Source organism: Amblyomma maculatum, chromosome 4 (genome assembly GCF_055883805.1).
Source record: "Amblyomma maculatum isolate TAMU_Amacu chromosome 4, ASM5588380v1, whole genome shotgun sequence".
NCBI classification, from domain to species: Eukaryota; Metazoa; Arthropoda; class Arachnida; order Ixodida; family Ixodidae; genus Amblyomma; species Amblyomma maculatum.
In genome coordinates this window covers 20,538,475-20,552,048 of record NC_139347.1, presented here as the reverse complement: position 1 = coordinate 20,552,048, position 13,574 = coordinate 20,538,475, and the positions used below count along the sequence as shown (strand labels likewise).

The 13,574-nt window shown below is 45.0% G+C and overlaps 2 protein-coding genes across 3 annotated transcripts in view; one reads left to right on the top strand and one right to left on the bottom strand.

The window, feature by feature from the left end:
• Positions 1-2,440, bottom strand: part of LOC146190467 (uncharacterized) — an 85,767-nt gene extending 83,327 nt beyond the window's left edge. For both annotated transcript variants that reach the window (XM_084600894.1, XM_084600895.1), the window contains exon 1: positions 2,219-2,440. In XM_084600894.1, the coding sequence (XP_084457020.1) occupies positions 2,219-2,322 (104 nt within the window). In that variant the 5' untranslated portion in view covers positions 2,323-2,440. The remainder of the gene's footprint in view (positions 1-2,218) is intronic.
• A 194-nt stretch (positions 2,441-2,634) lies between these two features.
• The window catches only part of LOC146190466 (transmembrane 7 superfamily member 3-like), a 29,737-nt gene continuing 18,797 nt past the window's right edge, over positions 2,635-13,574 (top strand). Inside the window, exons 1-2 of the mRNA XM_084600891.1 lie at positions 2,635-2,826; positions 4,990-5,337. Coding sequence (XP_084457017.1) covers positions 2,748-2,826; positions 4,990-5,337 — 427 coding nt within the window. The 5' untranslated portion in view covers positions 2,635-2,747. The remainder of the gene's footprint in view (positions 2,827-4,989; positions 5,338-13,574) is intronic.

Genomic DNA, 13,574 nt, shown 5'->3' with positions numbered 1-13,574 from the left:
GTTACGAGTAGATGAGCAGATAAATATAAAAATTTCTTGTGAGGACAACGCACTTATTTTTTTATATACAAAAGCCTGCCAACCTAAGAATACACTGTAATAATAATAATAATAAAAAAAAAAAACCTTTCGCGATGAACTCTCCAATCCGAGTTAAACCGGGGTGGTGCAGTGGTAAGACGCCCGACTACTGTGCCGGAGTTCCCGGGATCGAATCCCGGCCTCGGCGGCTGCGTTTCGATGGAGGCGAAACGAAGTGGCGTCCGTGTGCTGTGCGATGTCAGCGCACGTTAAAGATCCCCAGGTGGTCGAAATTACTCCGTAGCCCTCCACTACGGCCCCCCTTTCTCTCTATCCACTTTCACTCCCACCTTTATCCCTTCCCTTACGGCGCGGTTCAGGTGTCCACAGAGCAAGTGTGACAGATACTGCGCCTTTCCCTTCCCATGAACCAACCAACCAACCACTCCGTCAAACGCGACCTCTTCGGTGTCTCGCCAATGCCATTTATGACTAATATATGAGTTATTAATTCTTCCTTGTGTGTGAAGTACGGCATCGAAACATACACATCCTGTCAGCCATGCAAACAAAGATAGGGCAACATAAAAAGTTCATGTATGTAAATAAAAAAAAATATAAAGTAATACGCGCAGGCCTCTGATGACAGACAGTGCACGCACTGCCGTTGGCGTGCCATCCAGACGCGTTACGTACGATCCTGCAAGCGCAGGCGCCCTACAGGCTCGCTTGACAAGGTGCGCGAAGGAGTGGAGTTCGCTTTCTACCTCACGTTGTAAAAAAGAGAAAGAAGCGAGGAGGCCTCCACGTAAACGCGAAGCGAAACCTGCAGCGTCGGCAGCGGCTATGAATGCCAGCGGCAACGCCGCAACTTCAAACAGGATGCGAGCCGCTCGTATTTCGCGAGTGACTCGAACCAAGACAATAGGAGGTAAAAACGAAAAAAAGAAAAGCAAGAAAATGAGAGTCCAAATATGACTCCACACCGCAGTGATGCGTGAGAGCCGGTTACGCATAACCAATACGGCTTCTCAGTTGCATGCATAGTACTTCACGTCCTCCGGCCAGCTTCAGAAACGAAATGTTCACAGCATGGTGGTTCATACAGTTAAGCTATCAAGGGAAACATAAAGAAAGGTGTCAGCTGACAGGGAAAATTCAAGCAATGATGTGTCGACGAACGAAACTCGACCACCCGAAACCGAAACCAAAACCCAAACCCAAGCGGTAGCACACCTAATTCTATTGGTCCCTATTGGTTTATAGCACAGAAAGACCCAGTATCTGCCACACTTTCTGCGTGGACACTTGAACCGTGTCGTGAGGGAGGAAGGTGGGAGTGAAAACGTAAAAAGAGAGAAAAAGGAGCCGTAGTGGAGGGCTCCGGAGTGATTTCGACCACCTGGTATCTTCAACGTGCACTGAAGCCGCGTAGCTCACGGACACGTCGGAGTGGAGCAGGCAGACCATATATACTCTCAGCCGCGCGTGCGCGCAATGGGTACCCGCGCGGGCGTCAATAAGCGCGCGCGCGCGTGTGCCGTTGTATGACACGGCACAACAGGAGGGATCCAAAAAAGAATGAAGCTTCCCCCGCCAAGACAAACTCCTAAGTGGTAAGAAAAATAAAACGGTCAGAAAGCGGGGCGCACGCGCTGGTTCCGGCACGAAGCGCGCAAGAGGCCGAGGCATTGACCTTCCCTTTGCTCGCTGAGGGATCGATCCAATGGAAAACTGCGCCCAATTGCAACGGGATGCGAGTGCGATGCGCGGTAGCCGGCAGCGGCTTCCGTGCAGAGGACCTCTCTCTTCACTTCGCGGCAGGTGCGAAACCACTGGTTTTCATAGCAATCGTTGCATCTCGCGAATCACTTTTGGCCTGGAAAAAGAAACTAACGCGGAAGGAATACTGGCGTGCACACACACAAAAAAAAAAAAAAAAAAAGGCGCTGCACGGTCTAGTGATCAGTGGGAGGGCCCCTGCCCACATCGCTGGTGCGGGATCGCGACCGTCGAGTAGGAAGGAAAGCACGCGGGTTTTCGCGGCCTTAGTTGACCCGGGAGAACTGAATTTGTGAAGCTTGCCCGCATGAGGAATGTTGATGGAAAAATAAAAATACACAATGGCTCTTTAGAGTGAAAAACGGCACTCGAAAAGAGAAGTTATCACTTTTTTTTACGCCGTCGCTTCTCTCACCTCGCCAGTGGTCCCGTCTTCTTGGCCCGCTGACTGAGAATCCGCTCCACCACGGCCAGGTTTCCATTTCGAGCGGCTTCGAGAAGCTCCTGCTCCTTGCCCATGCTGCGGAGTATCCCCAAATCACACCTCACACGCACTCACATCGCGATAACACAGCTGATTAAAGGCGCAGGCATCACGACTCGCACGGGAGAACATCGGAGAGCTAGCGGAGTCGGGAAGATGGCTTCCGTTTGCACACTAGCGATCGGTTTCGAACTCAACAAAATATGTAAATAATCCTCAAGTAAAATATTTATATTCAAAATTAACAAGGTTTTAAGAAATATTGTGTTAAAGTACTTATTCAATGGTTTCCATAAATGCGCAACTAGTGCTGCTCTTCGTCGGCTTGTTCTGTTTTGTTTGTTTATCGAGCGTTGGCGGTGCGTCAGGAAGGTCTGAGCGCCGCTTGTGGTACTGTGAGCGCGCTGAAATGTGTGCGGTTACTGTGAAATTATCTTGCGGGTGCTTGCACACGTAGTTCATGCTTGAATGTGCGAAGATGCGGCCTTTTGTGATTGTGTTGTGCTTTCTAACTCTGGTGCGCGATGGGGAATTAAAAGGTAAACCTCCAGTTCAAGAATAGTACACCTCAAATCGATCGTATTATGTTGCTGTAGTTGTTCATGCAGTTGTTGCTGTATTGTAACAGTAGTGATAGTCAAGCTGGCTCGGAAAATATGGATCATTTGTGGAGTATTGTTAACTTCATGCAGAGAAAATAAGCGGCGATGATGCAAAGTCCCCGCAATTCCCCGATCGCCGATTTATTTTGTTCTTGTTTCGAGCGGTGTCTCGTATGGCGTTGAACTCTTTGATCGGTCAGGATCAAGTGTGGCCATCGCTGCTGGTTTAGCAGCGAGCAAGCTGATCACACCTGTAACTTACACACATGAGGGCATCGCGTGTCATGCATAGGAAAAATTATATACTTGATCGTTTAGTAGCGTACTGAGTCATGTATCATACCAACGGCGCTGTAAAATAATAATTTTGTCCTTAAGATTTTAGTCCTGAGGGCACGCTTACTCATTCTAAACAGTGTTCAAAAAGCTTCTTGGTGAAATTGCATTAAAAAAAAATACAATTCGTCTCTGTCTAGCATTGTTCACCCGTTTCAGTGGAGGGGAGGGTTTGGGGAGGGATCAACTGCCTGCACTGCTTCCTGACAGATTGCATAACTTGTCGCCCTGCATTCTTATCGCTGCTGTTCAGCCGCCTCAATCGCTACCCAGTTCGCGTTAATCACTTCTGCGAATGAAAAGTTCGCTTGTATTTTGACCGGCTGTGTAACACATATTGATGTGGAATTCACAACACTATCGATAGGTGATTCACGGCAGGCATTTTGCCATTAAACGCCGTACCAGCAAATGAGTAGGACATTGCGCCTGCTACTGTCAACCTGAAAGCAAGTACAGAGTTTCAGGGATAATACTTGCACTCGAGCGCAGTTGACTATATATACAAGCAGGACACTTGACTGCTGACCCCAACGATGCAGGGCACCTGCATTTTGTATCATCTTTTATTTCACCAGAGGCAAAACGCAAGGCACATATTTGCCGTGCAGCCTCAGAGTACGTTATAACCCCAGGTGGTTGGAAAACCAGAGGCCTCCACGAGGTGTGCCTCATAGCTTATGTCATTTTGGGACATTGGACATCATATACCTTATTATAATAAGGGAGTAATTACTCATTGCATCCACCCAAGCGCAGCCATACGGCTACAAAGGAAAGCTATACAGCTTTCTCAGAAACTTCGTAGTTAAAGAAAAATTCGTCCTGATCCGGGAATCGAACCCGGCACCACCGCCTTTCCGGGGCAGGCGCTCTACCGACTAAGCTAACCAGGACGGTCAGCAGATCAGATGGTAGGGCGAGAGCGAATTGATCTATAACTCGAAGTGGGAATGGTGTTGGTCAAATACCTTCAAATACCTATACCTTATTATACATGCTGCGTTTGAACATAAGGTTAGAGTGTTGCGTTTTGCAGGGGCATGCCACTTTAACGTACAGGCTCCACCTGTGGAGACACACTTCTGCTCCTGGTGGATAAGTCTTTGCATGCTGTTACTGAAGCATGGGGGCATTTGTTAATCACACCAACGATGTCGCCAACTGGAACCTCCAATTATTGGAGCACATGTGAAGGAACACATGGAGTTTGTTTATGTTGCTTGCCCCTGATGCAGAGGATAGTGCATTGTGGCATCATCAAAAGGCACCCTCTTTGTTCAGCAAGCATGGAGAGGCTAGTGTGTCAGTAATGCATTGCTTACAAACAGATGGGGATTATGGTGACAAGTTACCTGCCACTGCAGCAAATAATATTCCAATCTTTCCTTTGAGTGGAACGTTTTTAACACTTTAATTGAGACTGATATACGGTGTTGTGGCTTTTGCTCTTGTTTTGCTCTTTTTTTTTTTTTTTTTTTTTTTATGCACTAAGCGAAATTGGCACCATTCAGTTTTTCTGAGCATTGCAAGTTCTATAAGATGAGCAAAGCTTCATTTTTGAGGTAGTATGTGGGTTTGACAGATATCGTAACGAAGTTGGGATCGGTCCCAATGGTCATGTTGGCATATTTAACACAGAGCAAAAGTTTCAGTGAGACATTAATAACTAAAGGTGCAGTGTCATACATCTCATGTCTTGAAAGCGGTGCACTTTTATTTCCATTCAAATGACTGATTTTTATTTACTTTGTTCTCTTGCAGATGAACAACCAAAAGCCGCAAATAGTGTCGTCATAGATGTGTCAAGTGGTTTAAAAGCATACCCTGTGAGGACTTCGCTGCCAGGGCGATCTCTGACTGTGTTTCGTGCTACCGGCATCCTGTCAGAAGCTAGTTACCTGTTATTCCAAGCACACACACAAAATGTGCCAGTGACCATTGCATACAATGCCGAGGTGCCTGCTCCAGCAACCGCCAGTGACACGGGCACCAACACAGGCTTGGTCGTTGAGCTTGAAGCATGGACTACAGATGCTTCCACCTATATCCACAATTCAAACATTGGCAATGTCACGGCACTTCTTGTTGTCACCGTACATGGCTCAAAAGGTATGTAAGGAATTCAATTCATGAACTGCTAGTTTCTAGAAAAAAGTCTTAAGGACACATAAGCTATGCGTGCAACGACAAGGTTAAGGGCTGTCATCTGCGGCTCTCCTTGTGGATCCTTGTTTGAGTGCATTTTGCTACTCGCTTAATCACTGGTTTCCTAATTTGTGCCTCTGTTATCTCACGTATGCTCATTAACATACCACATTAAGTGAAAGACCACTCGGCACAGATATAAAGCCTCGCTTTGACGAAGCTGTACAGACGTGCCTGCGTGGCCTAACAGTAGCGTGTCTGACTCAGAATCCAAGGATTCCAGAGCGTTCATTTCCCTCCTCCTGCCAACTTGGCAATGCCGTGGGGAGTCATGACATGGCACAACTCGCTGACCAGTCAGTGCACGGCCATGCCGTCTGCCAACTACGCTCTGCTGGAGGCACGCTCATTAACGATGCCGACAACTACTAGGGCGTTACCAGATTTCCTGCTTAAGGGGAGCGCTAAAAAAATTTGTTGTGGTTTAAATCTGGTTAACGCTAGTTGAATTGCGAAAGCAACGGCGGAAGCTTCTTTTGCCTGCTACATTATTCCTCTATCACGCCTTATCAGTGTAAGGTGCTACATTATTGGGGACACTTAAGCTCATCCTTTAAGGGTGTGATGCGAAAGGGCAAGCTACCAGCTACATATAAAGTCATGCTTCAACCAAGCCGTATGGACGTGCCTGCGTGTCATAGGGGTTACGAGAAGGCAAATGGTTCTGGCTGACTGATTTTGATATTACCCTCCCATAGAAAGGAGCGACCCGAGTTGGCAGCTCCTGCCCGTGGCATAGGGGTAACGTGAATTCAAATGTCATGGCAGGCTGATTTTTTTATGAGGAGACCGTAGCCACGCCATCAAGAGGTATAGCTACGGTCTCCTGGTGGCATAGAGGCAATGTGAATTCAAATGTCATGGCAGGCTGATTGTTTTATGAGGGAACCATAGCTACACTGTCAAGAGGTGTAGCTACGCCTCTTCACGGCATAGCTGCGGCCACCCGAGGTCTTGCTTTGGCTGTCGGAGTATTGCTTTCGCAATCAAATAAATGTCTGTTAGCCTTCGATAATGTCGTTGCCTGGTTTGCATCTGACTGCTACTGCCAATTTTGTAATGCATTCTACAAGTTCCTAGTTCTGCACAGGTATTGGTGCACATTTTATAGTTTGTTTAAAGGGACAAAAAGCTGATCAGAATATGTCATGAGATTATGGTGGAAGCTAAAAACAATTGTGAAGGCTTGGCCCGGTTAAACCTAGACATCCAAACATAAGCTCTGTTAAGCATGGCTACACATTTGTTTGCCTTTCTTTAAATCTTTATTGCTCAACCATCAAAGACTGATTCGCACCGGTATGCACCTCATCCATAGTGAGACTGAGCAACCAAACAGCTTCGAAGTAGTTGTTAAATCGCCTGCCTAGTCACATGGTACCACACCGGAGAGCCTCCAAGAGAGCACCGTACTTGCGTCTGTCTGCAGCGGGCCATGTGGAGTCACATCACTGATCACGCCTCCACTCCAGCGGCTCAAGGTCAAACGCACGAATGACCTTGGAAGTTGCAGACTGAAGAGTAGACCTCGCACTCCAAAATAACTTACCTCATGTAGTATAGATCGAGCTTTACGATATCTAAGAAATTAGGATTTTATTATTTTAAGTTGACATTCAAAATCACATAAAACAAACTGTACTGCCCTTTTGCAGCGAAGCGCTGCCATTATCGGTGTATTACCTTATCTGACTACATCTCCATAAAATATTATTCATTTCTTTGTGCCATATAGTGTTCATTTTTCTTTCACAAATGCTCATCATGTTTTATTCAGTTTTGCACTATTTTCAGTGCACTATTCAGTGAAAAGCAACACTCCCTTCGCATAACCAGTTATATACATTCAGCTTTTGTCACTAGATGACACCACACTGTTTTGAATGTTTTGGATGAAGCAGTAACCACAGTGCACTAAAGCTTTCATTGATGATGCATACATCCCTATGCTGCAACAGTCTTGAACGGCTAGACTGAAGTGGGCGCTTATCTGTACTAAAGGTTTCATTACTGTCTGGCTCATGATACCTTTATTTGTTTTTGGTACAAAACTTTTGTCATTGCGAAATCACCGTCACGCTCGCTGATGATGGTTTATAATAATAGTAATAATATTAATATAAAGCCTTGTTGTCCACATTATTTAAAGTGTTTTCCTGCTGCACCTTCTAGCATTTAATTAGATAAAAACCGGCACATTCACTGATTGAAAAATGCTCTGTAAACATCTTATATTGTGTCTCTAACAAAATCGTTGTGAAATTATGCACTTTAGACGGCAAGAATTCCGTTGCGCTGATAAAAATTGGACGCATAAAGTACACAACTATTCATGATGGAGCGCCTTAGAAAGTTGTATTGTGAAGGCATCTTTCAGGTTGCTGCAGCTTGCTTCAGCAATGCGGTAAGCCATAGTAGTTTATGCCTTTGCCACCCTGTGTGTTCTAGAGTTCTTAAGCACATCTTTCACTGCCGTTGGCGTCAAATGCATGACAATCATTTTCTTGCGCTTGAGCTGCTCGCTTATTTCTCAGCATTCCCTTGCAGCCATTACCTCCCTCATGCTGTTTTCTTAATTAAGGGCATAATTTTTTTAGGCAAACGGAACTCATCCTGTATATTGTAGACAAACAGAAATCCTGTATTGATAATAATAAGGTACCATATCCTTATCACAGGGATATCACTCTCATCAAAAAGGGTTCTTCTGTAAGACAGAAAAGACCACGAAGTGAAATATGGATGTGACCATCACCGGTTAATTTCACATGTAAAATGAGTGCGCTGACACCAATTTTTAGGTGTGGATCCCGGAGTCACTGTGACGTCACCATTCACTTGAGAACAGTGATAGCCAGCCTTTTTCAGTAAGGGTGCCGTAAGTTTTAATCCACTGGTGGCGAAGATTTTCTTTTTGCTGCCAGACAAATTTGAACATAGCCAGGAAGAGCCAAATAAAAAGTTTGACTAAAAATAATAATTGGATGAGCTTGTTCCCATTGTCTTTTTACGACTAGCCAAGGCGTCATGTTATGCTAGTTGGCGGTGTTCCATGGTGGTGGCAGTGCTGAATGAACCATAAAAGTAAAAGCCACATAAATGGCTTTTGTCATGCCTGTGCGTCATATTTTCTTGGGGGCTTCAGTACATGTGTGGGGATATTGATATGTTGCAATCACGTAAGGTTAATTTAAAAATTAACCACATTCCAGTGCCCTGCACTTCTTTAATTGCCTTTCTGCATTGCTGTCAATGTCGATACAATTGCCAAGCTCTATAAAGCCTCTTCTAAGTTGTCTTGCGGAAGTGCCTTCACCAACTGAAATCAACTATTGAAGAGATTTGATTCGGAAAAGGTTGCGGCATTGTGTTCAGTTGTTCAACACTTACTGAGCTCTATCTCGGTCATATTTAAAACCTAAAAGCAAAGGGAGTGAAGAGAAGTCGGAACTGTCTAATTCTAATTTTTATAAATGCACCTGGGTCCTCTAGCTTTCAGAGTTCCACTGAGATATAGAACTGATGGGGAACTGGAATAAAAGCCTGGTCTGTCTGACAGCAATCTCCGAAAAATTTGACCATAAGACTAGCACTGTTGCAGATCATACTCGATATGCCAACCTGACCAGTTGAGGGATTAATTCCTCAAAGGGTTCAAAGCACTCTGTGATTGCTGAAGCAGCAGAAGTAGTTGTGTCTTTGTCTCTCACTTGCAAAGGGAAGCACAGTGATATGGCTGTTCTCTGTGTGCTCATGAGATAAAAAGCCTATTTCTTACCACATTTAATAACTTCTTTATTGAACTAAAAGCACAACACATAAAAAATAAAAATTGAGTTTATTAATAAAGTAATTGTTATCCTGATAACATGCCCGGAAATACAATCTTGCTCAGAACAGCGTTGTATTACGGGTCACTGCCTTCAAGCACAGCAGGCTGACATCCAGGTCGTTTTTTCACTGTGAGCGATTCCTTGGGGGACTGGTGCACCTCTGAAATTTAATCCTGTAGCCCCTCCGGTCTCCTGTATTGAAGGCTATACACAGCAAGAAATGCTTGTGACAAATTGAGTGTGTTCTGTCTGTCGCAAGCACCTTACTGTCCTAGTTTAATAGTTCTTTGCACTGCAACTGAATACTGCATAAGTTTCCATTGAAGGATCACCTTGATAAATCTGCGTTATTAGTATACGGTCCCTGTTTTATGCTGAGACCCCCAAGTGTGAAGACTAACATATAAACACATAAAATTTGTATGGTTGAAACATTTTTTTGTTGGTCAAGTTGGCGTAAAGTTCTGGAAAATTCAAAGCACAGGAAAAGACATTGAATGACAGGAGTGGATAGGTCATGCACTTGCTTGTGGGATTCGATTGGAGGATTGAACCATTTTGTGTCCCAGTTAGCTTGCCACAACAGCTGACAATACCGACAACCCCAACAGTCAGCACGTGAGAGAAATGCTGAAACAGTTTTTGCGTTCAATGCGGATGCTGCTTTCTGGCCTCAGCACACAAGCAGCAAGAACTGTTGGACAGTTTTTGGATGCATTTAAGCCGCTCCTGGCAGCACTGCAATAATTTGCCATGGTGCAAAAAGCTAACACCTCTCCTGTGTTCACAACGTAGTGGAATTCCCAAGGACTGCGTGGGTTGATGCACATGCGCCGCAGCGTAATAATGCAGTGCAGTGCCCGAAACCTGCGTGGTTGTCTGAGTGATTTCCAACAGTGGGTGCAAAAGTACCGCTTTCCTGTGATTGTGATCTGTGAGCCCAACATGCCATCTGCATTCTGCCTTTCTGGGTATATTCTGCTATGGTCTCGGAAAGCAAATGAATCGGGTAAATTGTTAGTGTGTATACGCCGAGACGTGTACACATGCCATGAACTACAGCTCCACAACACAAATCTACATTTTCTTGACAAATTCACATGAACGCTGAAAGAATAAGTCTTTTCTGTAATCGGTGCTTATATTCCACCGAGATATGGCTTTGCCGAATCATATCTGCAATGATCCATTGTTGTGCAGCTTCTGATATCATTGCGGCCAACGCTCATCACCCTCAGTGGGGTACTACCTCAACGAACAGTTGAGGAAGAGACCTGGCGGATTTTAAGCATACACAAGATCTTGTCAGTATAAACGACAACTTGCTGACGTTTCTCCGTCGGACATCCTACAGTAGCTGCTTGGGTGTGGCCTTTGTTTCCAGAAGCCTCAGGCCCTCCTTTACTTGGTGGAATGATGTGGAAACACATAGGAGTGTTCATATACCAACATACATGTGTATCAAGTGGTTTGCACCGAACACTTGATATTGTGTGCAATGCATAGACCAGTGTGCCTTGAGGACATCAGTGGAGACTTCCTTTGTGGACCTCCAGTCACTATCTGAAACAGAGGACCTGGTTATGTCCTCTCTTAGTGAGAAGATGCGCTATAGTTATGTGCCCACGCAAGTGTTACCACTGGCGTGGAATTCGAGAGGCTATGCACAGTTCATCGATGTGCCGAAAGGAAGTACAGAAACGCAAAATCTAAGATGTTACCCTTTTTCATCGAACTCGATGATATTGCATCACCTTGAAAGGTCAGAACTACAATGCTGGAGAAATGTTTGCTCATCGCTGGATCCTCTTAGTGAGAAGATGCGCTATAGTTATGTGCCCACGCAAGTGTTACCACTTGCGTGGAATTCGAGAGGCTATGCACAGTTCATCGATGTGCCGAAAGGAAGTACAGAAACGCAAAATCTAAGATGTTACCCTTTTTCATCGAACTCAACGATATTGCATCACCTTGAAAGGTCAGAACTACAATGCTGGAGAAATGTTTGTTCATCGCTGGATCCTCGCAAGCCACTGTCGCATTTTTGGCATGTTATCAGGAGCTTGCATTCACCTTGGCAAGAAAGGCATCCTTTCTGTGCCCTGTACCCGTACCAATGCTGCAATGAAATTGATGTAGTGGAAAATTTTCATTAAATGGATGGGGCACAGCATAGGCACCATCACCAAGTCAGTTAAGTTCAGAATATTTGCGCCACCTTCACTGAATTTCTAATACAACTTGCTCTTTTCAATGCCAGAGTTAAACGCCACTCTTAAGTCTTGTAGGCATCCATCTGCACCTGGGACTGACAAGGTTTCTTATTCCAGTCTATCAGACTTAGGCAAGGATGGTCGAACTGCTCTGCTTAATTACTTCAAAGACATATGGGTGTCCACTGTTGTTCTAGAGCATGGAAAGATCAGCTGCTGGTTGTCCTTTTGAAGCCTGGAAAGCCTCCTTACGAGCTTACCATAGGCGGGCACACAAGGGGGCAGGGGAGCTGCCGCTCCCTCCCCATCCCCTCCTAATCCTCTAAGAGGGGTGCCATGTCTGCCCCATGCCTTTACTCTGTCAGACCTGTGAAGTCATTTTTAAAACTGCAGGAATATGACCATGCTAGCTTTTTGACGATAATGGAGGTGGAAGGCCCTTGATGTTGTATTCCAAGAACTGCTTACTTGCCACCTTTGCCTCTGGAAAGCCGGGGACTCAAGGAACTGTTGTGAAAAGTGTGTTGTCGTGTCATTTTCAATGCTGCATTCATGGCGAAGTGTGTTTTGTTTCTAAGTGCACAGTTTTGTGTATGCTGCAATTCCATCAAATCGAAATAAATTTTTTATAACCAACCCTGCACATGTCCCTGGAGCTTACGTCATATCAGCCAGTTGCCCTATCAAGCTGCATTGGAAATGTTATGGAGAGAATGGTGCTGGAAAGTCTAGAATGGTTTCTAAAAAGAAATGATCTTTATCCATACAAGATGACTGGTCTTTGCCGGGAGTGTTCATTCACTGACAGCGGCATAGACCTTGTGATGAGAGTGAAACATGAAAGACGTCGCCGCCGACTAGTAGCTGCTGTATTTTTAGACATAAAAGGAGTCTACGACAACATCCTTCATAAAACCATTCTTGATGGACTCGACGACTTGGGATTTGGGGGCTGGCTGTACCTGTGGATTGTGAGTTATCTCAACGGCCACTCAGTCTACAAGACTACGCCTGGCGAAGATACTGCTCGCCGTCAGATCTGCCACGTAATTCCACAAGGAGGAGTCATCCTCAGTCCAACTTTATTTAATGTCGGATTAATTGATCTGATCAGTGAGCTGCCAGCTAATAGCCATATCAGTGCATATGCTAACAACACCTGCACGTGGACTTCCAGTTCGATGTGCCCACAACTGCATGCAATATTGGAACAAGCTGTATCGTCAACGTCAATGTACCTACGGTGTCAAAGTTTGCTCTTAACGGCAAAAAAATGTCCATTGATCGCATCTATTGGCCTCGAGATCGAGCAGAGTCGCCACCTTGCGGCTCAGCGGCGAAACCTACTCAGTGTGGATGCGTTTTCGCGTCGCGTGCCAGCCCGCTGTGATTTAAGCGCGCGCATGCGACGTGTACAGGAGTGATTTTGTTTGTTTCGCGGTTCCTGTGAGCTTTTGCTTACCTATATGCCTCTTGAAAAATAAATATGAACAGTCTATAACCCCACGCTTCATTAAAAAAATATATACTTGTCCGTATCGAGCATGTCATGCTTGGATAAGCACATCATCCGTCGCGGTCTTCGGCGCTTGAAATCCTTTGACATGCAATGTCTCAAACGAAGTGGTACTGTCGTTACCGCCGTGTCAAAGCAAAACAGGTCGTTGCCGTCAATAAAAGTTAATCCAAACGCTCAAAAATCGCATATTCCTGTTTCTGTTTGGAATACCGCAGCTACTAAAACATATGCCACCGCAGACTGCTTCATATAGCAGAATGCAGTTTGAACAGACCACTCTATGCTTACTATGCCGTCTGTATGCACGATAGAGTTGTGTGAGTACTTTTTATTTTTATTTATTTATTTATTTATTTTTTTTTTGCTTTTAAACCTCTGTCGCGGTATCTCCATGGTAAGGGTGCTCGACTGCTGATTTCGAGAACGGGGGACTCAATCACAACCGTTACGAAAGGCGTTCCTCTGCTGTGGGATTTGACTGCACAACAAACAATCCCACGTGGTAAATGTGGTGTTAATAATGAAAAAAAAAAAAAAACGACACCAAAACCAGCCTCTGCAATACGTCATAGCCGA